Source organism: Trichoderma harzianum (assembly GCF_003025095.1).
Source record: "Trichoderma harzianum CBS 226.95 unplaced genomic scaffold M431scaffold_4, whole genome shotgun sequence".
Taxonomy (NCBI): domain Eukaryota; kingdom Fungi; phylum Ascomycota; class Sordariomycetes; order Hypocreales; family Hypocreaceae; genus Trichoderma; species Trichoderma harzianum.
Genome location: NW_020209252.1, coordinates 1,861,619 through 1,885,865, shown reverse-complemented (window position 1 = coordinate 1,885,865; position 24,247 = coordinate 1,861,619). Strand labels below are relative to the sequence as shown.

At 50.7% G+C, this 24,247-nt stretch overlaps 9 protein-coding genes across 9 annotated transcripts; 3 read left to right on the top strand and 6 right to left on the bottom strand.

Moving 5' to 3' along the window:
• Positions 1–42: 42 nt before the first annotated feature.
• M431DRAFT_80618 (hypothetical protein) lies at positions 43–1,452 on the top strand (the record flags this gene model as incomplete). The annotated part of the gene is made up of 3 exons (XM_024922963.1): positions 43–224; positions 276–358; positions 446–1,452. 3 exons carry the CDS (start codon positions 43–45, stop codon positions 1,450–1,452), a joined length of 1,272 nt encoding a protein of 423 aa, XP_024776548.1.
• A 696-nt stretch (positions 1,453–2,148) lies between these two features.
• On the bottom strand, positions 2,149–7,143 carry M431DRAFT_480501 (hypothetical protein; the record flags this gene model as incomplete). Its single annotated transcript, XM_024915873.1, has 1 exon — positions 2,149–7,143. The coding sequence occupies one exon, from the start codon at positions 7,141–7,143 to the stop codon at positions 2,149–2,151; it is 4,995 nt and encodes a 1,664-aa protein (XP_024776547.1).
• A 1,045-nt stretch (positions 7,144–8,188) lies between these two features.
• M431DRAFT_82109 (hypothetical protein) lies at positions 8,189–9,278 on the top strand (the record flags this gene model as incomplete). The annotated part of the gene is made up of 3 exons (XM_024923117.1): positions 8,189–8,277; positions 8,364–9,094; positions 9,166–9,278. 3 exons carry the CDS (start codon positions 8,189–8,191, stop codon positions 9,276–9,278), a joined length of 933 nt encoding a protein of 310 aa, XP_024776546.1.
• A 199-nt stretch (positions 9,279–9,477) lies between these two features.
• M431DRAFT_388019 (hypothetical protein) lies at positions 9,478–12,449 on the bottom strand. Its single transcript, XM_024914766.1, has 7 exons — positions 12,274–12,449; positions 12,080–12,199; positions 11,957–12,024; positions 11,772–11,900; positions 11,486–11,716; positions 10,968–11,429; positions 9,478–10,915 (listed from the first exon to the last, which is right to left on the bottom strand). Exons 1-7 carry the CDS (start codon positions 12,302–12,304, stop codon positions 9,677–9,679), a joined length of 2,280 nt encoding a protein of 759 aa, XP_024776545.1. The 5' UTR covers positions 12,305–12,449; the 3' UTR covers positions 9,478–9,676.
• A 292-nt stretch (positions 12,450–12,741) lies between these two features.
• M431DRAFT_506612 (hypothetical protein) lies at positions 12,742–13,436 on the bottom strand. Its single transcript, XM_024918830.1, has 3 exons — positions 13,353–13,436; positions 13,108–13,222; positions 12,742–13,048 (listed from the first exon to the last, which is right to left on the bottom strand). The coding sequence occupies exons 1-3, from the start codon at positions 13,382–13,384 to the stop codon at positions 12,974–12,976; spliced, it is 222 nt and encodes a 73-aa protein (XP_024776544.1). The 5' UTR covers positions 13,385–13,436; the 3' UTR covers positions 12,742–12,973.
• A 712-nt stretch (positions 13,437–14,148) lies between these two features.
• Positions 14,149–16,260, top strand: M431DRAFT_493339 (hypothetical protein; the record flags this gene model as incomplete). The annotated part of the gene is made up of 4 exons (XM_024917104.1): positions 14,149–14,731; positions 14,794–14,983; positions 15,044–15,636; positions 15,692–16,260. 4 exons carry the CDS (start codon positions 14,149–14,151, stop codon positions 16,258–16,260), a joined length of 1,935 nt encoding a protein of 644 aa, XP_024776543.1.
• Positions 16,261–16,324: 64 nt separating this feature from the next.
• Positions 16,325–17,753, bottom strand: M431DRAFT_506608 (hypothetical protein). The gene has a single exon (XM_024918829.1). It carries the CDS (start codon positions 17,411–17,413, stop codon positions 16,481–16,483), a length of 933 nt encoding a protein of 310 aa, XP_024776542.1. The 5' UTR covers positions 17,414–17,753; the 3' UTR covers positions 16,325–16,480.
• Positions 17,754–18,709: 956 nt separating this feature from the next.
• M431DRAFT_81722 (hypothetical protein) lies at positions 18,710–19,214 on the bottom strand (the record flags this gene model as incomplete). The annotated part of the gene is made up of 3 exons (XM_024923072.1): positions 18,710–18,883; positions 18,944–19,032; positions 19,076–19,214. Coding segments are annotated over 3 exons (402 nt in total), but the record flags the coding sequence as incomplete, so codon positions are not given.
• A 219-nt stretch (positions 19,215–19,433) lies between these two features.
• Positions 19,434–21,875, bottom strand: M431DRAFT_139518 (hypothetical protein). Its single transcript, XM_024912593.1, has 5 exons — positions 21,257–21,875; positions 21,108–21,194; positions 20,901–21,035; positions 20,305–20,809; positions 19,434–20,249 (listed from the first exon to the last, which is right to left on the bottom strand). Exons 1-5 carry the CDS (start codon positions 21,581–21,583, stop codon positions 19,912–19,914), a joined length of 1,392 nt encoding a protein of 463 aa, XP_024776540.1. The 5' UTR covers positions 21,584–21,875; the 3' UTR covers positions 19,434–19,911.
• Between the last annotated feature and the right edge of the window lie 2,372 nt (positions 21,876–24,247).

Sequence of the window (24,247 nt, the reverse complement as noted above, 5' to 3'; positions counted from 1 at the left end):
TAAAAGCTCTCCGACCTCGACCCAACCTACTCCCCTCCCACCATGGCTGCCGGCGACTCGAGCCGGGTCAAGGAAGCCCAAGACCTCGTCAAGACGGACCCGAGAAAGGCAGAGGCTGCTTTCAAAGACATCATATCCAAGGCCCCTGCGGCAACCTCAGACGCCGCCACGCGCGAATATGAAGCTGCTTTGATAAGCTTGGGAGAACTCTACCGGGATGAGAAGTCAGTTGTGATGGCCGTGGATTGTGTTTGCTGAGCTAATTTCCCCAACAGGAAGACTCAGGAACTCGTCACTTTGGTGCAGGAAAGCCGGACGGTATTCTCATCTTTTGCCAAGGCCAAGTCCTCGAAGCTCGGTATGTCTCGTCCTTTGATGATTCGACTCAAAGCTTGACCTTTGGGATATATGAACGCTGACTGATTGGTGCTTTGGCAATATATAGTCCGCCAGCTTCTGGACCTCTTCAAAGATATTCCCAACAGCGTCGACGTCGAAGTTGCCGTTACAAAAGACTGCATAGAATGGGCCACCTCCGAGCGCCGTGCCTTCCAGCGCCAGGATCTCCAAGTCCGCCTGGTCACCCTCTACATGTCCAAGCAGACCTACTACGAAGCCCTCACCCTCATCAACGGCCTTCTCCGTGAGCTCAAGCGCCTCGACGACAAGCTCCGCCTCGTCGAGGTCCAGCTCCTCGAATCCCGAGTCTACCATGCCCTGGGCAACATCCCCAAGGCTCGTGCTGCTTTGACGAGCGCGAGGACAAGTGCTGCCAGCGTTTACACCCCTCCGCTGTTGCAGGCCAACCTCGATATGCAGAGCGGAATGCTCCACGCTGAAGATAAAGACTTCAACACGGCATTCTCGTACTTTATCGAGGCATTGGACGGATACCACACCCAGGAAGAGGCTCCCAAGGCCCAGGCTGCGCTGCAGTACATGCTCCTCTGCAAGATCATGCTGAACCTGGTTGATGACGTCAACCAGCTCATGGCGTCTAAACAGGCTGTTAAATATGCTGGAAAGAACCTCGAGGCCATGAAGGCCATTGCCCGTGCCCACGCAAACCGATCTTTGGAAGAGTACGAGCGAGCACTGTCCGCTTACCGATACGAGCTTGGCAGCGACACCTTCATCCGCAACCACCTTCGCCGCCTGTACGACGCCCTGCTGGAGCAGAACCTCATCAAGGTCATTGAGCCTTTCTCACGAGTCGAGATTGACCACATCGCCAAGATGGTGGGTCTCGATACCCAGCAGGTGGAGAGGAAGCTGTCGCAGATGATTCTCGACAAGGTCATTATTGGCGTCTTGGACCAGGGTGCGGGCTGCCTTATTATTTACGATGAGACGCAGCGGGACGAGTCGTATGACTCTGCTCTAGCGACGATTGAGAAGCTGAGCAACGTTGTGGATGTGCTGTACACAAACCAGGCCTCCATGCTTGAGTAGACGAAAAATACAATGGGCATGGGAGATGGGAATTGATGGCTGGAGAGGATGGATCTTGTATTGTAATGTGTTAGTCACGGTAGATGAGGCGTTCATTCATCCAAAAGACTCGCCGTTCCTACTGAACCAGTTGATCCTACTTTTGGTTATGTGAATGCAAGAAAGGTACAATTCTGTTAACTCAAGATATGATTCTTCTCATTCCATCTTCATTTTCTCCATGGAGACAAAAGGGTAACAGAATAGCCAACCGTACCGTACTCCACAGATCCGTACATACAAGAAGCTATGGTAGTTCATCCAAGTATGAACAAAAAAGGTAAACCATGTTTTCCCCCTTAAACCAAACCGAACAATCCAACCGCTCAAAGTGGTATCTTTTTTCCTAAATACAGTTGTAATAAAAAGCAAACCCCGAACCGAAAAAGCCAAAAGCCTAGCCAAAGCCAAGTAAATCAAACCGGTTTCCCCTTTTCCAACGCCAACTCATGCATACGTAGTTGTTTTTGTGTGTGCTTCAGGTACCTTTCCTCGACTCTTCCAAACACCGATGAAATGCTATAAAAAATCTACAAAATCGATTTGTTCCGTTTCCGCCAGTCATGAATCCAAAAAAAATACAACTGGACCGGCAGAATAAGTTTCAGACAAATATGATAAAACAAGGGTAGATCCCCTTCTTGATTCTCGTCTCATTCAATGAAAGATCACTCCGGGAGATGAGCCAACAGAGTTTCGACGCCGCTGTGCTTCTCCGAGAATGAGCGCAAAGAGTCTCTTGGCGAGCTCGCCTTCATCCCAGCCCCCTATCTGGGATTTAAAAGCGTCCACGCACTCGAGATGCCACTTCTGCAGCACCAAAGACTCGCCCATGCTAGTGACGACTTTTCCAAGGTACCGTCGGGAGACAGGCTCGTACTCCTCGCTAAATGGGCGCTGTCGCCGCATTTGCAAGAGTGTATCGAGGAAGATCCAGTGTCGACGGGTCCAGACCGTCTCGGACGGGGGCTCTCGTCTCCCTCGCTTCTTTGTCGGCCGTTTCTTTGTCACGCCTGCGGGTTGAATAACCTTCGGTGCGAGCTTTTGTGGCGGTTGCTTCTGCTGCCTGCCCATGCTTCCTTTGCCTGCCCGCGGCTCTGCATGGGTTGGTACGGCGGCGGTGCGGATATCCTCCTGGGATACCTCTTCGTTAGCTCGGCCGCGTTGTTCGCGAATTTGAGCTTGCTCTTGAGGCGACAACACGCTGCTTGTAAACTCAACCACTCGTCCTGGAGTATGCGGTTTAAGAGGAGAGCGAAGACTTGATTTCTTTGGCGAGACATGTTTTGACGGCAGTGGCCTCAATGCGGATGGGCTGGTGGGCGAATTTCCATTTGCACTTGAGGTTTCGAGCTGCCACCTATGAATATCGTCATGGGTCAACTGCATCCTTGGTGGAGTTGCAGCTGCGAGTGAGGACGAGGGCTGAAAGAAGGATTCGCTGGATTGTCGCGGCCGCGGCGTAAAGTTTTGCTTCTGAGGAATGACAGGGAGAGAAGGTTCCTCAGGAGGAGTGCCAGGGGATGCAGGTTGCTCAGCCACTTGCTCATCAGCCAGAGGACTAGGCCGAACAGTTGAAGATATAGGCTCTTTGCGACGAACAGTTCGCGGAACATTTCCATTCTGAGAAGGTCTTGAAAAGATTCCTGTCGCAGGCACTGTTGGAGGTTCTTGTCGGGGTTTAGCAGGCTCTGCCTGCTGAACTGTTGCCTCAGCAGTTTTCTTGGATTTGGGTGACATGAATTTTTCAGCCAACAAGCCGGGAATAGCAGCTGGTGAGGAGAAAAAGGATGATAGATCAAACCGCTTGGATTTAGACGCAGCTGCGGGCTCGTGTTCCTGCTGGTTCCGTGAAATCACAGAGCGCTCCTCGCCTCCAAAATTCTCCTCAGCGCGCCGGCTAATCGACTGCCTCATGCGAGATGATTTTGACAAATCATTTGGAGCCGCAACGGGTGCAGCAGGTGCCCCTTTTGCGTCTCTCCAGGAATTTGAAAGGCCCGGCACCGTGCCGCGATCCTGTGCCAAAGGCATTAGCGGCTGCTGAAGTTCTTGGCGAGGCGGTACTTCTCGCCGTGCTTCGTATTCCCAGATATCAATATCATCGTCATCGTCCTCTTCATCTTCCTCATCCTCTTCGGATTGCTGTTCCTGCAGCTGTTCTTCATATTCCTGCTCCAGCCCCTGTTCCTGGATTTGTTCTTCATATTCCTGCTCCGGTTCTTGTTCCTGTTCCTCTAGCTCTTCTGGTTCTTCCAGCTCTTCTGGCTCTTCCTCCTCCTCTGTTTCCTCTTCTTCTTCTTCCTCTTCTTCTTGCTGCTCCTCCTCCTCTGCTTCTACCTCTACCTCTTGCTCTTGTTCTTCCATTTCCTCGTCTTCTTCATCCTCTTCTTCCATTTCTTCTTCCGCTTGCTCCTCCTCTTCCTCTTCGTCCTCTGCGGCGCCGTCAACTTGAACAAACGGAATAGCATGCCTAATGCTCGAGAAGCGCGATGATTGCAGGAATGAGTTAACTCCCTTTATAAGAGGACTTATTGGACCCTCCCTTTCGAACCAATTCGTGGCACTGCCACTTGGCGGTGTGTTGCCTAGAGAGCTTGCTACGGATTCTCTTGATGACGGTCGCTTCCTATGTAGGATTTCCTTTGGCCCAACATCAAGCGGCCGGCGTACACCGGTACTGCCCATACCAAAAGCCGCGGTTTTGGCAGTGACTGTATGACTCACAGACGCCCTGTTAATAGTCGATTGGTCGCGGCCAAAAGGGAACATCTGTGGCGGACTTTTGCTCGAGAGCTGATATCTGTCTTCTTTGGCGCCTTGTGATGACTCTTTGCTTGCGGAACTCCTGAATGGGCTTCCCAGATGTTTCTCTCGGTCTCCTGGCGATGGTGGATCTGAAGTGACGTTTTGTAAAACACGGCCAGCTCGCATTATTGAAGAAAGGACAGGTCGTATTGCCGGATACTGCACGGGTTCTGCAGGGACGGTTTGAGGGTCCTGGAGTGGCGATGACATCTGATGGAGTGGTGTGGCTTTCACTGGCTGCGCTTCGTACTCAGGCGTCGGCTCCAGCTGCTCGGGTTGCTCTAGAGGATCGGAGCGCATTTCTTCGTCGGCATAATAGTCTTTGTGCGCAGGCTGTTGGCGTGCAAACAGGTCTGCTCGCAAGCGATGTGAAGGTTCGTAGAGATGCTCTTCGGGCTCTGCGGGCTCCTCGTGCTCCTCATGCTCCTCAAGCTCTTGGTGTTCCTCATGCTCCTCCAGCTCGTGTTCATACTCCTCATGCTCGTGCTCGTACTGTTCATGGTCGTGTTCATGCTCATGGTCGTGCTCGTGCTCGTGCGCCTCGTACTCCTCGATTTCTTCATTCTCATTATGCTTTCCCTCATCTTCCTGCTGCTCTTCGTCTTCTTCCATTTCTTGTTCCAGTTGTTCCACTTCTTCCTCTTCTTCATCTTGCAGTCCATGCTCTTCAAACTCTTCCATTTCTGCCTCCTCCTGATTGTCTTCCATTTCTTCATGTTGTTCTTCGTGGTCTGTCAGCTCTTCTTCTCCTCTTTCTTCCTCCTCCAACTCCAGGTCCTGGTCCGGTTCTTCTTCATGCTCCTCGTGTTCTTCAAATTCCTCTTGTTCCGCATGTTCATGTTCCTCTTGTTCTGCGTGCTCTTTATATTCTTCCTGCCCTTCGTGTTCTTCGAATTCTTCATGCCCTTTGAATTCCTCGCGCACCTCGTCCTCACTCTCTTCGACGACATCCCGTACGGGAGAACTTATTATATCAGGCGATGGCGGTGTTGGTAGCCTAATCGTACTTGGCCCAGCCGTTCTCTGGATTTGTGCAGTTACCGGCCCCTCGTCTGCAACATCCTCCGCATCTTCATCGACATATTCTTCAACGTCATCTTCAGCGGGTTCTTCGGTATGCTGGGCTGGTTCCTCCTCGACTGGTTCCCCTTCCTCTCCATGCAATCCGTATTCCATCAAATCAACTTCTCGTTCGGTTCGAGTGGCGGCAAAATTTATGGGCTTAGGGGTGGCAGCATCAAGGAAATTCTGAGGAATCTCAGAGAAGGAGTCTTCGTAAATTTTCGACTGGCGCTCTTGGGAATGTGCGGATGCCGGCCGTTTACCAATCTTAGTGGGCGTCGGCTCCTCCTCCCGTTGGTCGAACTTGAATAGTCTCCCTGACCTCTTTGCGGCTGACCTCAACAACGTCGTCTGGTGTCTTGTCGGTGATGATCCCATCTTCTTAGGTTTGCGAGACCACCACGGACTGTCACTTAGACGCGCATTTCTGGCGGATTCCCGTATGATCGGAATGAATTCCACCTCTTTTTCTGGCGAATCTTCCAGCTCGGGAACTTCAGGGATCTCGATTGCCTCTGTGATATCTACTGGATCGCTGCTTTGAGCGACCTCCTGCCGTAGTGAAGCCAGAGTATTGTTGATTATAATATGTGTGTCTTCACCAAGTTCGTCATCATCATGGGCAGTGCTGTTGCCAATGTAACTGTTCTGCAAAGAAGGAATGGAGTCCATGAAGATCATACTAAAATCTTCACCCTGGGCAATCGTGTCGTTGGTCTGAGAGCTAAAGTCATGGTGCTCATCCACGGTGGAATGGTCGCTTGCTTCTGGAGCACGGTCAGTGTTTCTATTATCAGCAGCTCCTAGCGGCCTGTTTTTGGAAGGTAATGTTATCGTTGAAGGCTGTGCTGAGGCCTTAGGTGTCGGCTCATCGTCATCGTCCATTGATTCTGTATCGGCATTGGATGCAGCATTAGAACCTGAAGCACTGCCATTGGCACTTTGCCTCGAGGGAGGCTGGGTTTCGCTTGGCCGGCGAATATCTTGTAAGCTTCTTTCAGCCGCCGCTTCTTCCGTGATTCCGACCAACTCATCGGGGGCCATTGCCCGTCGTCTTCTCCCTCGTTTCGCGGTTCCTAGTTCGCTGGACGGTTGGGCGGCCTTGTTTTTGGGCGGACGCCCTCGCTTTGCGGTTGCAGGCGTGGCCTGAACATTCTCTTTCTCCTCAAAATGTAGCTCCCCGGTGTTTCCCCCTGTGAATCTCTCATCACGTATGCGCCGTGGATTTCTGCTGATTGGTGATCCCGCCCTCCTCTTGACTCCCGTCGTAGGAAGAGGTGTTCCATTGGAAGGCCGAGCGCGGCTTCGTCTCCTACTAGGAGTTACCGCAGCTGTGAGCTCATCTTCGACGGATTCCCTCAGCGGGACCGTGGTCGTGATTGTGTCATCCGCCCTGCGCCGCACTGTGGGCGACTGAACCGGCGACTTGAAGAGCTTCCTCCTCGTGCCGCTGGATACAGAGGCCATCTCGTCGTCGCCCTCCGTCTCGCCGGGGGCTCGTAACCGCTGCGGCGACAATGAATCCCGGGCTTGCAGCTCAGACGTCTGTTTCTGTTTCTGTTTCTTGGACGAGGCTAACGAGATTCTCCGTTGCGGGCTGCGCGACACGCGACGCGACGAGACCGATGACTGAGGCGCAAAGCTAGGATACGATATAGTGGGTTCGTTCAGCGGGTCAGGCGAGCTCATAATATCAACACTAGGCGTGTTGGGGTCCGCGATGCTGTGCCAGCGGAGGTTGAACGAAGCGGGTTGGAATCCGGTCTTCCTGCGCCGGGGCATCTGCAGCAAAGCAAATGTTTCATTCCAGATCTGTTGTCGCAGATGACATGGGCATGAAGCGCAGGGCCAGCCACCGCGTGAAGAAGCTTGGGGAAGCGTTGGAGGTATTCGTCACCGACTGAGACGAGGAAAGCTACATCAGCCTGGTGGCTTTTTCGGTTACTGCCCGCAAAGGTTTAGCCGATGCACCTTCGGCTTTTGGATTTTTACAAAAGTTGATATTAAACTTTCTTTTAACGCAGTATTGTTACTCCGGTGCCGCTACACTTCACCTGTTACTGCTTGATGGACTTGATATGCACATGTGCACATGCAATTGAAGTGACTTTCACGTTACCGGAAGGGTGCCAAGTGACATGCCCTTCATTTCCCCAGACTCGACAGGGCTCATTCCCGGACGCCCATGAAAGCAACACACGCAACACATACACACTCAACTTACGCCAAAGTCTCGTGCTCGCACTAACAGCATCCAGCCAATTTAAAACACCCGCTTGCCACTTAGTGATTGCCGCCATCCCCGATCCAGCACCTACCTCGGCACCCGCATTTCTGTAATCACAATCCCACTGATCGATCTTCTCGCTACCCAGAAATCCTTGCGTCCCCGAAGCCGCCCAAACCGCCCAAGCCGCCCAGACACCCCGCCAAAGTCACATGCAACACCCCCAAGCTCCAGCGCACTAGCGGCCTGCCACGGGGGAGGCATGACTTCATTCCAGCGCTCTCTTGCCGCGCTAAAGCGGAACAATGCGGTTACAGACACATCCGCCGGCTTCAAACTCGCAACAGGGACCTCGGCTTGCATCTGTCAGGGGCCCATCGACGACGGTTACACGCCTGGAAGAACCTTTGCTTCCCTCGCCGATATAGCATCGAGCTTCCGCACAATCGCATGCGATCCGAGAACCCGCCGTTTTACTCTTGTATCATCTTATCGTCGGGTACCAATTCGATAGCAAAGTCACTGGTCGCAAGAGGCGTCGCGATACTTCACCAACAAGCCGGTCAAGCCGCCGATTCAATTCCTCGATAGTCAAACAACATGGCTTCCAAGTCTCCGATTCCCCAGAATGACAATGTCGCACATGCCCTAGCCGGGGCTGGCGGGGGCATTTTGTCCATGATTCTGACGTAGGATGCCTCCATCTCGTTCCCAGGATTGCGATGTCACATCACGAGAGAGATTCCTTTGGCTAACATGCATCCTCTTATAATAGCTACCCTCTCATCACCCTCTCCACCAGAGCCCAGGTCGAATCCAAAAAGGCCGAGAGCAAGTTCGTCGAAGCCATCCAGAAAATCATCGCGCGCGAGGGCGTCTCGGGTCTCTACTCGGGCATCAACTCGGCGCTGTTCGGCATCAGCGTCACCAACTTCATCTACTACTACTGGTACGAATGGACCAGGGCCTTCTTCGAAAAGGCCGCCACCCGCGCCGGCCGCGCCAGCAAGAAGCTCACCACGATCGAGTCCATGATCGCCGGCGCCATTGCCGGCTCCGCGACCGTCATCATCACCAACCCCATCTGGGTCGTCAACACGCGCATCACAACGCGCCGACAGGACCCGGATCTCGAGGCCGGTGCCGGCGCCAAAGCGGTCAAGCCTCCCACCACGCTGGGAACCCTCATGGCCCTCTTGAAGAACGAGGGACCCAAGGCCTTGTTTGCGGGAGTCATTCCGGCTCTAGTGCTGGTCATCAACCCCATTCTTCAATACACGCTCTTTGAGCAGATGAAGAATACCGTGGAGAAGAAGAGAAAGATCACTCCCACCATGGCGTTCCTGCTGGGGGCCCTGGGCAAGCTTTTTGCCACTTCAGTGACATATCCTTACATCACTGTTAAGAGCCAGATGCACGTCGCTGCCCATAGCGAGAAGAAGGAGAACATGTCTCAGGCTTTGAGCCGTGTCGTCAAGGACGAAGGTTATTCTGGTCTATACAAGGGTGGGTCAATTTCTTCTGCCAAAAAAAGCAGGTCGAAAAGCCATGAGAGACTAACAAAAAGTGAATCACAGGTATTGGCCCCAAGGTTACTCAGAGCGTCCTGACGGCGGCCTTCCTCTTTGCCTTCAAGGATGTTCTCTACGAGCAGATGGTCAGGCTCAGGATGGGCCGCAAGAAGGCGTAAAGCTGCCATCTATCATAACCAGCGGTTGCTTGCTACCACAAAAAAAGCATGCACTCTCTTCCAACAACTTGGATCACTGGACCAGATGCTTGGTTGGGGCCCAATAGATAGGGGGATGTAATTTTCTTAGGCTGTACCATAAGTGTACCATCACCACAGGTAAAGTGACTTTTATGAAAGGGTGGTTAATATCCCTGGAGGTATAGAATGGGTTTCCGGAATGACTTCGAACGAATTTTAGGTTGATGGATGTATGTCACGAATGGATACCTTGGGACCTGTTCTTTGCTTTTTCTTCTTCTTAACCTCTTTTACAAACGCTCAGGGAGCGAGGAAAATAAAAAGATGCGATTTCAATAATTCATTTTCCTTTATTAAATATTTACATGGGCCTGCTCTCATGCTAATGGCACTATCTTGGGGACAATCCATGATTCATGATACGCCTTTTCCGGAGTGGGAATCTCGACCTTGATCTTCAAATTATCCAAATCCTTTGACTTTTCCACCGCCTTTGCCACCGCTGAAATGGCAATTTTCGTAGCAATGCACGACTTGAGTCCATTTTTAGTAGCCGCGGCCCATCGCTGGTGAGAACCGACGGAGAAGGATTCCTCGGCAGTCATCTTGCTCAGAGCCTCAAAGCCTCTCTTGGCGCCTTCCACTGCTCTCTCCGCATACTCAAAGAGCTCGTCAATCTCCGTGTCGGGCTGCAGCGTTCCGGCCGTAAACTCTTCAAAGGTGGGTAAGACAGGAAGACCAACTGGCGCAAACGGTCTCATCCGGATCTCGTATCGGAGTTCGTCGGTACTATACGGCCTTGGCGGTGCCTTGATGAGCTTAAGGCGATTCAAAACAGTGTACAGACAAGACAGAGAGTCGGATAGCTCCCAGGTGACGGCGGCGTCTAGCAGTGATAGGCGAGTATACATGAGCGATCGCTGCAGCTGTGCGCCGATGGTGGGATCCGGGTTTCCCGGCTGCCCATGCGTTTCTTCAACCCTTTTGATGACGAACGATTTGATTCGTTCAGTGTGATGAAGGCGAGACTTGGAAATGTAATTGAGATACCAGTACATGCCGGCGAGTTCGTCGGCCTGATAAATCTCCAGCTCAAAACCTAGCTGGATAATCTGCTCCATCTGCCGTAGCTTGTACAGATATGTCCACGATGACAGGGGCAGCGAGTAAGATTCCACGCCGCCACTACCCATGGATGACCAGTGCATGGTCGGCTGCTCCTTGACTCTGACCTGGAGGATCTGGTCGATTTCTTCTGCGTCCACCTGGAGACTCTCCCAGTCACGAAGAAGGTGACAGAGGGTCCTCCTCACGCGGCACCGATTCTGGCAGGTCGTGCGTAGGATATCCAAAAACGGTTGGGCTGCTCTTGTTCTAAAAAGCTCCATCTGCTGCGCCATGGCGTACCGTGGATCCTGAACAGCTTCGACTTCATCGTTAAGTCTATCAAGATACTGATGTGCCGGCATTGTAAGAATGGCAAAGTCGTCGTCGAGAAGTTGGCGGATGCTCATAGACCCTAAAACTTCCATGGCGTCGAACAGGAATGTCTGCAATAGCGTTCGTACATATACTATAGGCTGAGGCTTCTTTGCTTGAAACGTAGACACAAACGTCTGTTTTTCTTTGTCAACATATATGGCCGTCCATTAGAGGTTGGTTACTTACGAGTAAGCACTGCGAATCAGTATAGTGTAGAACATCAATAAGCTCCAAGCCGTCTTCGAACAGACTATTTAGGTGGCCGAAAGCGACGTCAAAGTCGAGCTGAACAATGGGCCTTGGAGGCATAGTGCTAGCCAGCTTCCGCTGTAATTTGGCGCTGAAGGCTTCATCTACCGGTGAAGCAAGAGAGTGAGATTTCTTCAAAGCTGGTAAGATGGCGAGGCCCTCCTTCCAGGGCTTCTTCGCCATATCAGGCTCCTTCATATGTTTGGGGCATTCTACAGCATCCAGGAATATATGCCTCAGCTCCAGCCGAAGCAGCAAAGCGTCGACGAGATTATCAGAGATGGAGCCTCGTTGTGACTTGAGAGCTGCTATGGCCTCGATTATGACGTCCCGGATCGCATCTGTTGGTAGGCTTGCCAAAAGCGTGCGGTTATATGTGTTTGTGACGAAATCTTCTTCCTATACTTTATGTTGAGTGACCAAATCACCGCTGTTACCTGAGCATAGGTACTTACCTCGTAATAGTGCTCCGACTTGATTCTCTCATTAACATAACCACAGCTTTTGAGCATACCCAGACAATACGCCCGCAAGACCTGGAGCATGGGTTGTTCGTTTGGGTCATGACCGCCGTTGCGGATGAATGTAGCCTCTTGGATGCTTCGGGGATCCGGCGTTGAGAGAGCCTCAACGTAGAAGCTTGTGAAGAGGGTTTGAGAGAGGGGGTATCCCAGATGCCATGACATCTAATCAACTATGAGCCCGTGAAACATGACATGGTGCGATCCTTTCCAAACTGACCTCATGGCATAAAAGCTGATCTATGATGCCGAGTACCTCCTCGGGCAGTAGTGGCTTGGAAACGTCGTAAAGATGTTCCACCTCAGCCTCCGTGGTAGAGCACCCGCTGTCCATCTTGGGATCCATGATCTGTCACCATGTAAGAAGATAGAAGCCTCGCACAAGACAGTCTGCAGAACACGCACCTCCAAAGCCGCGACGGAGTCAAACAGCGTAAAAAAGCCATCCTTGACGATGGCCCCAGGCTCAAGGGCTGTTGTTGGAATCAGCTTACGTGCACTGCACGGGAACGCAATCAGATTACTCACTCTTGACAGCATCTGAAAATTTTGCTGTTATGTCCACGACGGCTATGCCCTCGCTCCTGATGCTCGGCGGCAGCGTATCTTGAGGAGCAGAGCCCTGGCCCAGCGATAATCTCGCGATTTCTGCGTAGCCTCCAGATTAGAAATTTGCTGGGGATGAGGGGAGAGATTGTGATGGCTTGAGCATCTTTTCGCACCGTCTGGCACCCCAACGCCAAAGTCAGCCATGGTTGTAGATGGTTCACGCTCAGGGGGGATTAGCTTGGCATTATTGCGCGGAATATCTGCCTGTTTTAACGAGAAAAGAAAAAGAAAACGTAGAGTTCTATGTTCCCTTGCGGTGGCTTGAAATGGGGTGTGATTTTGGTGACTACTGGAGACAGGCACTGTTTCGCGGGCCGAGACACAGACCTAAGACGCATGAAAGACAGCGCCAGATGCTGAGCAACACCCCTCCTTTGCAAGCCCGGTTTTCGATGGGCATCAAGCAGTGAGTTTACATGATAAAGGGCATAAATTCAATTTCCTTTTAGGAGATTTACCCGGATTGCGACTTTGCATAAGACCAATAGCTTCATGTGAGATCTCAGTCGCATTCCCCACCATACATTCATAGGTAGAGTACATGTACATAATTTTGGGTGAGCAGACAAAGTCACCCCTCCCAAATTTATATCAGTTCAGAATCTAACGCAGTCTTTTCAAAACACTCAAATAGCCCTCGTTGGACGATTAATTTGCTTTAATATATTGGTGTATTGCAGCAATTATTTATTTTACAACGCCAGCAATTTGGAACTCCAGCCCCATTCGCATGGCCTTTCTCATTGTCGCTTCCAAACGTCTATAGCAACATCATTTCGCCCGTCTCATCCACTCTTTTCCCACACGTTTTGCTTAAGAGGAGGCGCTCTCGGCCATGGCGGCGGCGTTGGCGGCAGCAAGATCCTTGGGCTCACCAGCCTTGCCGTTCTACTGAGGTATTAACAACCAGGTTCCGGCGCTTGTTCATCTTCGTCCAGTCAACATACCTTCCAGGTAGCAAATCGCAGCTCGGAAACAGCACGTCGCTCGGCAACAATTCTCTTGTCCTCCTTGAGGCTTCGGCGGATGGCACGGGCGGCAACGGCCAGGTAGCGGTTGTAGCTATTTGATCGCAAGTCAGTCAGTCTCTCGGCTCGCATAGTTCGGCAGAAAAAAGTCGCAACGCAGCGGTCGTGAGGGCATTCGGGACGGTGAGGGCGAGGCTGATTCGGTAGGGGATCAATTGACGTACGTCAAACCGGCGGCTTTCCACGCAGCAGTCATCTTGGCGAATGGATGGGTTGAACGGCGAAAATAGGCGTTGTTAATGATGCCGATTGAATCTTTGCCAGAATCGAGCGCTTGAGTATGCGCTAACACCTCAGGCTTCGAAAAGTCACGTGCAGGTAAATGGCTGACTCAGCGGTTGTCGTCGGCAGGTCCCCAATAGGCGCACGGGATCCTGATTGGGGCCCTTGTTAACATCTTCCGCTCCATACTTCAGTACTCCGTACAACGTAGAATAGAGATCTACTAAGGCAAATCACTTACACCTGAATTGCTCACCTACATATTTCACGTATTGTCTCAGCTTGCACCGACCAAGATCGTATCAGATCTGAAGATATTCGTGCACGACTGAAATACTACTATCTTTTTACCAGGGTCCAATCGGCATTGCATCAGCAAGTCCAGCATAAGCCGAGATGATGAAGTCAGCAATTCCGCTTTAGTCCGCCATCTCTCCTTTGATGAGATGATCTTAGTCCTGGCCCGAATAGGAAACACATGCAACCCAGATAGTCAAAACATGAAAGTCCGCCAACTCATGGCGGAAGAATTTGGTAGCGCCAATGGAATCTTAGACTCTGAGACACGCATTGGCCCAGACTCCTTACACGCCTATGCTCATCAGAGCTCTTCTTGGCAATGGAGTTACCTTAACTCCATTCCCAAAAGGCATTGATCTTATATCAACCTGCTCCGGCTCTCTTTCATACAAGTTCTTTACTTGAGTGTGCCCGTGTTTTGTCAACTCCAAAGAAAACATGTCTTCTGCTTTACAGGGAAGACGACGCAAGCCGCAAGAGCTGCTCCTCCCTAATGGCAGAAAGATAATCGTTGCGCTCCCCGAGGATCTAGAGGACATACGCCGAAAATACCAGGGTGACAGGGATACCCAAGTAGAGGTCGTTATTCATGGCTCCGCAGAGCACAGCCAATACCTTCGCCAATCTCGAGATCACCACGAGGAGCGCCGGCAATTATTGCGAGAACAACACGGGCCCGCATTTGAAGAATGGGAAGATATTCAAAACCAGCTTTCCTCGGTGACTAGCGAGCTGGAGCATCTGGAGAACCAAGCATCAGGATTATATGGCAATTTTAGCAAGTTTGGCTATGACGCCGCCGTGCGAACCTACGATGACGAAGATCCGCCTATCGCTTCCTCGCACACTTCCATCTCGGAGAAATCCCGTGGGCAGCGTGAAGAGGGCGACCGTCACGGTGAGACGACCAAGCTATTTAAGCGGCCTGTGATTAGGCAATGGTTTCATCAAGGTCTATTATGGCGAATGTCCGAGCCGACGGAAATCATGGCCATTGAACTCTTTCTTGATCTTGTGTATGGTATGTTGACGCTTGCTGTACCGGGCGGGTAAATTTGGCCAGAGATAATAACATTCAAGCAGTTGGCATAATTCATTCCAATGGCGAGCACATGGCAGAAGAAGCGACTGGGTACGAGCTGCTCCGTTTCGTCATTACATTCGTCATGACCTGGAGGATATGGACAAGCATTACTCTTACACTCAGCTGGTTTGAGTCAGACGATGTAGTCACCAGGTTGGAGATTTTGTTCTGCATCTCAACCCTCATTGGGTAAAATGGCCTAATCCAGCGGCAATTGGATGCAAGATTTTGGCTGACAATTGATGATAGTTTTACTACAAACATGACCCATATCTTTGTCGAAGACCCTGCAGAAAATACCTACGTGCAACTCGTATCTTTTTACCTCGCCGCGCGAGTTGTTACCGCAATATTCTACGGCATAACCGCCTATCTCCTACCCATGATCAAGGGCGTTATGATTTGCCAACTCCTCGGCACTCTTATCCCAACGGCCCTGTGGATCGCCAGCATTCACGTCGACATGCCCGGCCGCCTGGGGTTCATCGTTCCAGCACTGTTCCTCGACATGTACGGACATGTCTTCTTCCTCGGTCTATTCCTATACGTACAAGGCAAAGCTCCCGAAGGCATATGGAAGAAGCATCTCGGCGGCATGTTTGAGTTTTATCCCGCTATCAGCATCGAACATCGAGTGGAAAGGATGAACGCATTCGTATCCTTGGTCCTCGGATACTCAGTTGTTGCGATTCTCTTCCAGAGTCAAGGTGGCTACAATATCAATGCATTTCTAGGAAAAGCCATCCTAGGCTTAATGCAAGCCTTTACGTTTAACTGGATTTACTTTGACATTGATGCCAGCAACTTGAATCTGCATGCTATTCGACGTTCTCGGATTTCAGGTCCAGTTTCATGCATAATCCTCTTCCTGTAAACATACTGCTAACAACGCTACAGCGGGAATTTGGGAGTTTGCCCATTTACTGTTCGTAATGGGCTACATCGTCGCTACATCAGCCCTGTCCAGACTCGTCTTGGCGACGGACGTGCCAGACACCAACCCGGAACAACTCGCAGAGCCTTACCGAGAGAGCTCTGAAGATCACTTCAATGCCGGCGTCCGTTTCTTCTACTGCCACGGCCTCGCCATCGCTCTTCTTTCCATGGGAGCCATCTCTTTTTCGCATGAGCACATGAACTCTCCCACCCTTCGGCTGCACAAAAACATCAGGCTCGCAAATCGCGGGGCTGTCTGCATTGTCATGTTCTTTTTGCCGTTGGCGCATTCGCTTCGGTCTCTTGATCTGATATCCGTCACACTGGGCTTGTCGATATGGGTGCTCGTTGTGGAGCTATGGGGAAAGTCATCTAGGGATGACCCCTTTATTGGCGAAAAGGATGGCTGTTGCGTAAAGTATTATGCGAATTGCAAGAAGAAAGATCTCAAAAGGATAGCTTCGTCAGATGAAGGACGGCCGAGTGGGGATATATTGGAACTAGGTAGAGGAGAGAAGACGGCGATTTAGATCGAGGTCCTTTAAATCATCCATGAAATTTCATCATCGTTTAGCCATAATATGACAAAAGAGGAGGCGGGTCGACTGTACAACTACAAGAATATATAGACTAATAAGGTATGCGTCATTCTATCAAATACAAAGAAAAAGTATATCGGTCAACGGGTATCGTTCAATCTTTCATATAATCCCTTCATCATCAGCCCATTCTCTCACTTATAAAAGTCCCTCAGTGGACGGCCGCAGCGGCGAAATAACACGGCGATGTCGTAGCAATAGCCTGCTGCATCCTCCTCCTATCAACCTCCTTTTTCAGCATCAACAAGCAACTGGCAATCACCAACACCTCCAGCTGCTCTGCCTCCCCCTTAGTCCTCTCCCACTCAGTCAAGTTCATCATCAGCCTTCCCCCGTTCCCAGCCGTCGTCGCCTTCGTTCCATGCGTCCTCACCATTTCATTCCTCAGGAATTTCGCTACGGGAGTCCTCCTCTCTTCTTGGCCTCCGCCCTCAAGAGCCACCATGATGATCCGATCGAGAACCATCAAATTGTTCGCTCCAGCAGCCTTCCTCTCTTCGCGTCCGGCGTAGCGCCATTGAAACGTACCAAGGTGCGTGCGGAACACTTGCGATCTCGTAGTAAGTCCCTTGCTCACGACTTCAAACTCTTCATCAAGAGCCATGTCGCCAGCAAGCTCCATCCTGGGTGGCCTACCAGGACCCCATCGATATGTAGTCCGACAGATGGGATTCTCTTCAGAGTCACCGGCTCGGACAAGGCTACAGTTGCCAGAGTTTCGAAGTGGACGAAGTGACTCGTAGGCGAGATCTGTGACGGTATCTGAAGCGAGATCTACGTTGTATACGGGGATAGGTACCGGTCGAGGAGGAATGGGTAGAGCAATGAGAGGCTGGCCGCGTGTTTCGATCTGGAAGGCCTTGGTGCAGTGGAATGCTGATTGAGATGAAGAGGACGAGCCACCGGCATCGAGGGTGTCGTATTGAGGAGGAGAATTGCTGGAGCGTGAGGATGTGGTGGATAGGGGTCTGAGTTCGTAGCTGCCGGAGTCGTAGGCTGGTGGAAGAGATGACGCTCCAGTTGAAGTTCGTGAGGGCTTTCGGTTGAAGAAGAGCACCTCAGTTTGAGTGGCGGTAGCAGCCATTGTGTATGCTGGTGGTGACGATGCCTGTGTATTGATTGGTAGGTAGCACAAGTTAAATGTGAAAGTGTCGAGTATTCGAGTGATGTATTCTTGTTGCGCCAAGTATAAGTCTTGTATGTTAATTCTCAGCTTCAATCTGATTTCACCTCTATGGCATGTGCTACTCAACGTCACTACTTATACTATCTCATGGGCACTACTAGGCAGTACATCAAAACAGCATCGTCTTAGCCTCTCTCATCATCTGAAGCCTTAAATCACCCAACGTCAACCAAACCGCCTAAACCGACCAATACGCTCCCTCACAGCCACCGCATCAACCCCCATCCGATCACTCTTTCCCTACGTCAAGTCTCAGCTCCTGTCCTGTTACGGCCACCAGCGCGCTTTCTCTGCATGTTGGCTAGACCCCAAAGCGGGGCGCTCTGTTCTCCACTCGGGCCAAATACGTGGAATACGATGAACGCGGGCCAATCACTCTTCGCAAGGAGGATATCAACTAGCGCGATGCCGTTAGCCAGATCCTTCTGTGGAGCCTGCCGAAAGCATAATCGCACCTTCTGCAATGTTTCGTTGTCTCGTGCCTCGTGGGAAGCCTGGAGTGGCTGTGCCGGGGGGCTTCGAGAAGCTTGTTGAGATTTGATGGTATCAGGCTTCAATTGGGAAGGGAGAATCGACTTGGAATTCTCGGTGGGCAAGAGGAGAGCTAGCGGCCTTGCTGACGGGGTCAGTACTATCGAGGCTTAGCATCGAGTAACCTTTGAATATTACTCGCCAGACCAAGTGCCGTATTCCTCGTAAGATTCACTCTCGACGCCGAGAGGTAGGGGATATGCCTTTGACAATCGGTATGAAGACTGGCCGCTATTATCGCAAGGCACCTCTACGTGTAACGTGTATTACTTGTATGCAACCTGCAAGACCAGATATCATGCCACTCGGCATTTCGGCGATATCTTCCAGCCCCATTCTTTGTCTTTCACCCCGTGTGCGGTGTCGGACTGTGCCATAGAAATGGCTGTTGCAAATCATTACAGTTATCCTCTCCTAGTTCTTGTAGCTTGCAAATTCACGTGTGACTGGGAGCTCCTCGTCAACCGCGATGAAGAAATCACGATCCATCTCAAAGTCCTTTGTGGTGTTGCAATATACGTGATGTGCCAGGGCGTTACATTGTAATCGGGTGTGGCTTCGTGGGAATGGCGGTGTTTACCTATTAGCTCTAGTACGGCACGGGCCTCTACGGTGAAACTACTAGGTAAGAAAACTCTTATCAAGTTTATATGTCCCCCTAAGCTATTCAAGGCGAGTAAGATAGAAGTAGTAGGTAGACTCAGACCCAAATACCTTGGGACAATCCATGGCACCCGCAACAACATTCTCATTAATATACCGGAAATGGTCAAAAATCGGCTTTTCATCATAGATCATAGCAGTTGAAGTCACGCCACGAAAGACCATTTCACGAAGCTAACCATAAACTAACATCAGCAACAAAACAACAGTGAAAATAATTGGAAAGTAACTAACCAAGCAGTGACCCCAGTCTTTATTCCAGATCCGGTTCCCCTGCTCATCTAGAACCATGATTGGGTCACCGTCATTCTCAGACCGAAAGTCTTTCCCAGCCCAACGCATGTCACTGAGTTTCTGGTGCCCGACATGCCCTGTTGAGGTCGCCGCCTTTCCACTTTCCAATGAGGAATGAGGGCGCGATGGGTTTTAGTTGGTTAAAGACTTGCTCGGCTTCTGTCTCTGAAACTAGTCCTTCCACTTTTGTGAGACGGATGAATTCTTCCTCTGGTTTATACCAAAGCTAGTCAGTCTAACAATTGAATAGTTTATATAATGAAACAAAACTAGCTGCTGGAGCTATATTACATACCGAGACATGTTATGGCGTAATATAGGAAGTTGATAATGAATGATTCAGCAAAGGATTATGGGAGTTCTAGTGTTGCTATAGATTCAAGGAGTAGTAAGTGACATAAAGGGTTAGTGGAATATAGGGAATATATACCCAACTCCAACAATCACCCCCAGATTCCTCGGCTTACAGACTCCTCGGTTGTACAGACTCCTCGGCTACCACAGTCTCCTCACCTTCCACGGACGCCTCACTTTCCATGGACTCCTCACCTTCACGGGCTCATCGGATAACACCGGGCCCCGTAGATAACTCCGACTCCGCCAAGTATCCCGGTTTGTGTTACAACCTGGCTTTCATAGTCGCAACTCGCGGTAATGGGCACCGCTTCTAACAGAAACAATCACACACCGCTTCGATTACCATCTATACAGAGACTAAAACCAAGGTTACATATACCGGAAAGACCAGCTCAAAGCCTCGTACACTAATCATCGCCATCTGATCAGCTTGATTCACACACCGATCGCCCATCGATTTCGTACCAGTCATTATATATGTCGAGTAAATACGCCGCAAACAAACGACGCCAATATGCCTGCCAACTTGCTCGAATCCAAAAATTGTCTCTCTACCGACGCTTTCCGAAAAAGGTTATATCAAGGTCCAGCTGCTCATCTACCCATCTTGGCCACTGGTTGAACATCTGATGTCCTTGGTTGACACGCGCGTTCAGATACTTGAGCCAGCGAATGAATCCTGGGTCGATACGGCTACTCTCTTGTTGAGCAGGGTGCTTCTCTCGCACCTCATACTCTTGCTCATTAATGAAAGCCATGATTTGCGACAGCGCTATCCAATGGGTGTGCAACAAGATGATGACTTGATTCTTGGAGTTGATAAGTTCTTGGAAAGAGGCATGAGGCAACAGCATCCACCATGCGTATTGCCTCGAATTGGCCTTGTACGCTATAACAATCCACGTTAGCACGGTGCCTGTTACCAGATATGACAGTCAGCCTACCTTCGAATGAGTTGGTGAGGAGATGGGACGCAATGGTCATCAGCTTTTCATGATATTCGATTTCAACCTGGTGCGTACACAGCGGGCCCAAGTTCGTAATGGATTCAATAGCCGTCTCCGCCCATCCCTTCTGGATCAACGGCAGTCCTTCCATAAGTGGCGCAAGGACATCATCGTTATTGGACTCAAACAGATTGCTGAAAAGAGGCTTGATGCTCTTAAACATCATTTGCATCCCCACAATGACAATGCCGCGAATGAACGTCATGTACTCGGCCAAGCCGTCCTCGAGGCTGACGGACTGGAAAGTGAGTGCGAAGCAGGTAGCTACTAGGGCGTTCGCCTCTTCGTAAGTCGTGTCCATCTTTGACGTCTCTGTTAATCGCTTCTTTATCGCCTTGATGGCTTTGATGCGGTGCCCCATAGCCACCGGCGCAAGGTTACTATCTGCATGCATCAGTTCTGAGGCGGCATACCCCAGAATGGCATGCATAAGAAACTCGTGCTATCAAGTGCGCGTTAGTACATTTAACCGGTACAACACAGCATACCCGCATGCCAGCAGATGCGCTACTACACGGGAGCCTCGAACGTACGTTATGTGCTATGCTTGGAATCTCGTGAGTCCAAATTTCTTCCTGCTTCAGAGGATGGTGTGGGTAGCACTGTGTCAAAAAGTACTGGAAGCATCGCATGTCCTGCAAACTGAATAAAGGTATCTGATTGTGAGGCTGTTTGTGGTGTCAGCCAGGTCTCAGATGTATATGGCTGTGTGACGTGATGGCTTCCTCGCCGAGACATACCTGGTGGGTGATCTGGGGCGAAGCAGGGTACTCGCATTTCAGACCCGTCTTAAGACAATGACCACAGGCCGGGTGTGTCTCTTGACACTAAAGGTAAAATCAGCATGTTGATTTTCGCCAATCGAAACCAGTGCTTTGTGCGCGTTTACCTTGATACGCCGTCTCTTGCAGTTGTAGCATCCCCGACGGCTCTTGGTATGGCCTCTCCGCTCCAACCGCTGCCTTTGCTGCGCCGGCAGTCGACGGAGGCTCATGTCCACGGCATTGTAGTTATTGTTACTGCTGCTGGATAGGCTCCTGGAGCCGGGATAGGGGGGTGTGTGCATTCCTCCTGACGACCCGGATAGCGAACCCGTCGACTGGCCCTGCATAGTATCCATGAAGCCCATGTCGTCGGCCTGCAGAAAGGAGGCATAGTCGAATTCAGAGGGATCCGGAAACGACATGATGTCGTTATCAAAAGGCTGTTGGTCCATGTTAGGCAACGTTCAGAGCACGCGCGCCCTTCTCTCGGCAAATTATAAGCAGGTCTGTACAAATCCAGCTCGCCGATGACTCTATATGGCCCCACGCGCGCTTCGTGCAGGTTAATGCGACATCCGCAGAAGTGCGATTAGTGCGCACGTGTAGTTGCACACAGAAATCGCTCGGCAGTCGCAGGAAACCGAGCAACAAAATGCGAACTGCCGAGGGCAAATAAATATTCGTAAATCTGAGTTTGCGATGCCAGTCGCGAATCGTCGAGATACGAGTTACAGCTTGGCTGCCGTAAATGGAAGTAGAAGCTGTCAGACAAAGAGCCGGGACGGCAGTCCGCCTGTTGCTTCAATTTAGCCGCAAGGAACGGAGCACCTTTACTCCGAACCACGACCTCCGTGCAAATATATACTCGTAGCCTCGCAGTTGTTCCTGATACCACCCATGGATTTTTCAAGGCGAACCGGGCAAAGGCGGCGCAGCAATGCCTTAGCACTAACCAGGCACCAGTATTTCCACGATGGCTTCCACACAGACTTCCAATCGATCAGCTGGCCTATTCTTGGCTGGCGCGCTTCTGGTTTGTTTCCCGTTTAGTATGATAGCATGCTGACGATTTCTTGGCTGCTTTGCACGAGTTATCGCGTCCATTTCGCCCGGAAGGCTTGGCAGATTTGGTGACCGAAAGTATCACTTGACGTGACGAGATTAGCAAAATCCTACAAACTTGGAGGTGTGTGGATGACATTTTTGGCGCAGGCGAGAAAGGGTCGCATGTGGTTCGCCAATTAGAAACTTTTCAAATAACTATTAGATCCTGTTCCATACGATAAGTGATGACCATATGCCAGCAAGTCAGGTATTCTTTCCCTATTAATCGGGCTCTACCCATATTTTACGTTGGAGAATAGTGGGCAGGTTACCGCCTTTAGCGATTCTTCTGGTAACGACCCAAGCCAACGCTCTTTACACCGGCACCTTTCTTCAAAACACAGCAATCATCACAATACTATAACCACCTGTAGTTATGTATAATCATTTATACTGTGTATATTAACCCGCACACTCGCCTCATCTACAACCCCGCGTTTTCTTCCCCAGCTCTAGGGTAGCTATTTGTGCCCGCACTTCAAGAGCTCGGTGAACCAATTGAGGCTTCAATGCCATGGAAGCAACAGAGCATGAATTGTGGCGTTCGTCGGTAAAGGTTGACAATATTCTTCTTCATAATGATGGCACTCTGCGGGATAGATATGGCATTGGATGCGGCTATTCGACCGTTTTTTTTTTTACACTTGTGGATAATCGGCACATTGGTCTTTGTCATGGCGATGCCACTTACATGCTCGGTGAAGGATTCAAGGTTAGGTAATCACCACAATAGGACGAGACACAGCACGCGCAGTCTATTGTAAAACGCCAGACAATTGAACGTTCCTAGCTCAACGGCGCAAGTGACTTTTAGCGCTCTGGCCCTGCATGAGTACCTGTAATCTTTTACGGTGTAGGTTCTCCCATAATGCATCACCCACTACAAGTCTTTGCAATGCACACAACATCGTGGGGTGCTTATAGGCCCTGGTGATAGCCAAGAAAAAAAGTGTTGTTCAGGTCTTCGTTGGGGGCCAACCACTGGATCCTTCCTGTACCCATATTCACAGTTCGGTAGGAGCCGATCGTAGGGCCCTGAGGGTTGACGCAGGCTAGAAATCTCAGTAGCGTCCAACGTGAATCGGCCTTCCAATACCGGTTGGTCAATGACCAACAAAGAACGTGGCCAACAACTCCATCAGCTCCAGGCACAACAACATGGTGCTAATAAAATGGATCACAACGGTCGCTTACATGGAGCGTGCGATGGGCGCCTCGCCGCAACTCGAATCAAACTGTCACCATCATCGCGCCATGTCATCTACTGGTGTTGATGATGCTTTTTCGTATGATTTCTGCTTGCTGCGGAAGAGGCCCAGGCTAGGCTCTGGCGCTTACTGATACAAGTACCCGTACGCAATTTCCGGACGTGGCGGTCACAAAGTAGGCAATTTGTAGACCTATTGATCCATTGATGACTTGGCCAAAGACACGCCCGTCCTTTGAATACTATCTTGTAGGAGATGCGGCGGGTATAAATGTCACCAAGATTGGCAAAGGAACGTACATAGATTGAAGCTTCAACTGAAACGCCCATGAATGTTCGATGAGATGGCAAGATAACCACAAGTCAGGCCGACAATTTACAGGAACTATGGCAGGACCAGCCGCTCCACTGACTCCGAGTCGGCCCATTGGCCCAACAAGCAGGACATCAGTGATGGAATGTGCGTGTACTCCGTTGGAAGCGCTCGTATATATTAACAAATTAAGTACCTCCGAATGAGTTGAAAGTCCAGGGCCGCCATGATTGGCCCAGGGTTCAGGTTTGCTGTGCCGGGTATCCCAGCACCCTGCCTGTAAACAAGAATCGAGGTCCGCCAGGGACATGGGGGGCAACCAGGCGGTTGACATCTTGGCCAGAGTCTAGAATAGCAATTGTAGAATAGGAAAGGGGGAAAGTAATTTCGAGGTTGACATATCGCGCCATCCGGCCAACGGCGTTCGCGGAGTCTGTTCTTGACACAGCAAGGCACTTCCAAAAGATTTGTCTGCTCACCTCCTTTTTCAGC

Coding starts and splice junctions, on each gene's coding strand:
- M431DRAFT_388019 (XM_024914766.1), bottom strand. CDS start 12,304: ATGGCTGACTTTGGCGTTGGGGTGCCAGACG. Junction 12,025..12,079: donor ATTTTCAGATGCTGTCAAGA/GTGAGTAATCTG, acceptor TTCCAACAACAG/CCCTTGAGCCTGGGGCCATC. Junction 10,916..10,967: donor CTGATTCGCAGTGCTTACTC/GTAAGTAACCAA, acceptor AAAGAAAAACAG/ACGTTTGTGTCTACGTTTCA.
- M431DRAFT_506612 (XM_024918830.1), bottom strand. CDS start 13,384: ATGACTGCTGCGTGGAAAGCCGCCGGTTTGAC. Junction 13,223..13,352: donor TGGAAAGCCGCCGGTTTGAC/GTACGTCAATTG, acceptor GCGATCAAATAG/CTACAACCGCTACCTGGCCG. Junction 13,049..13,107: donor TGCGATTTGCTACCTGGAAG/GTATGTTGACTG, acceptor ATACCTCAGTAG/AACGGCAAGGCTGGTGAGCC.
- M431DRAFT_506608 (XM_024918829.1), bottom strand. CDS start 17,413: ATGGCTGCTACCGCCACTCAAACTGAGGTGCTCTTCTTCAACCGAAAG.
- M431DRAFT_139518 (XM_024912593.1), bottom strand. CDS start 21,583: ATGGACCAACAGCCTTTTGATAACGACATCATGTCGTTTCCGGATCCC. Junction 21,036..21,107: donor CGCCCCAGATCACCCACCAG/GTATGTCTCGGC, acceptor CACCACAAACAG/CCTCACAATCAGATACCTTT. Junction 20,810..20,900: donor TTCCAAGCATAGCACATAAC/GTACGTTCGAGG, acceptor CGCACTTGATAG/CACGAGTTTCTTATGCATGC.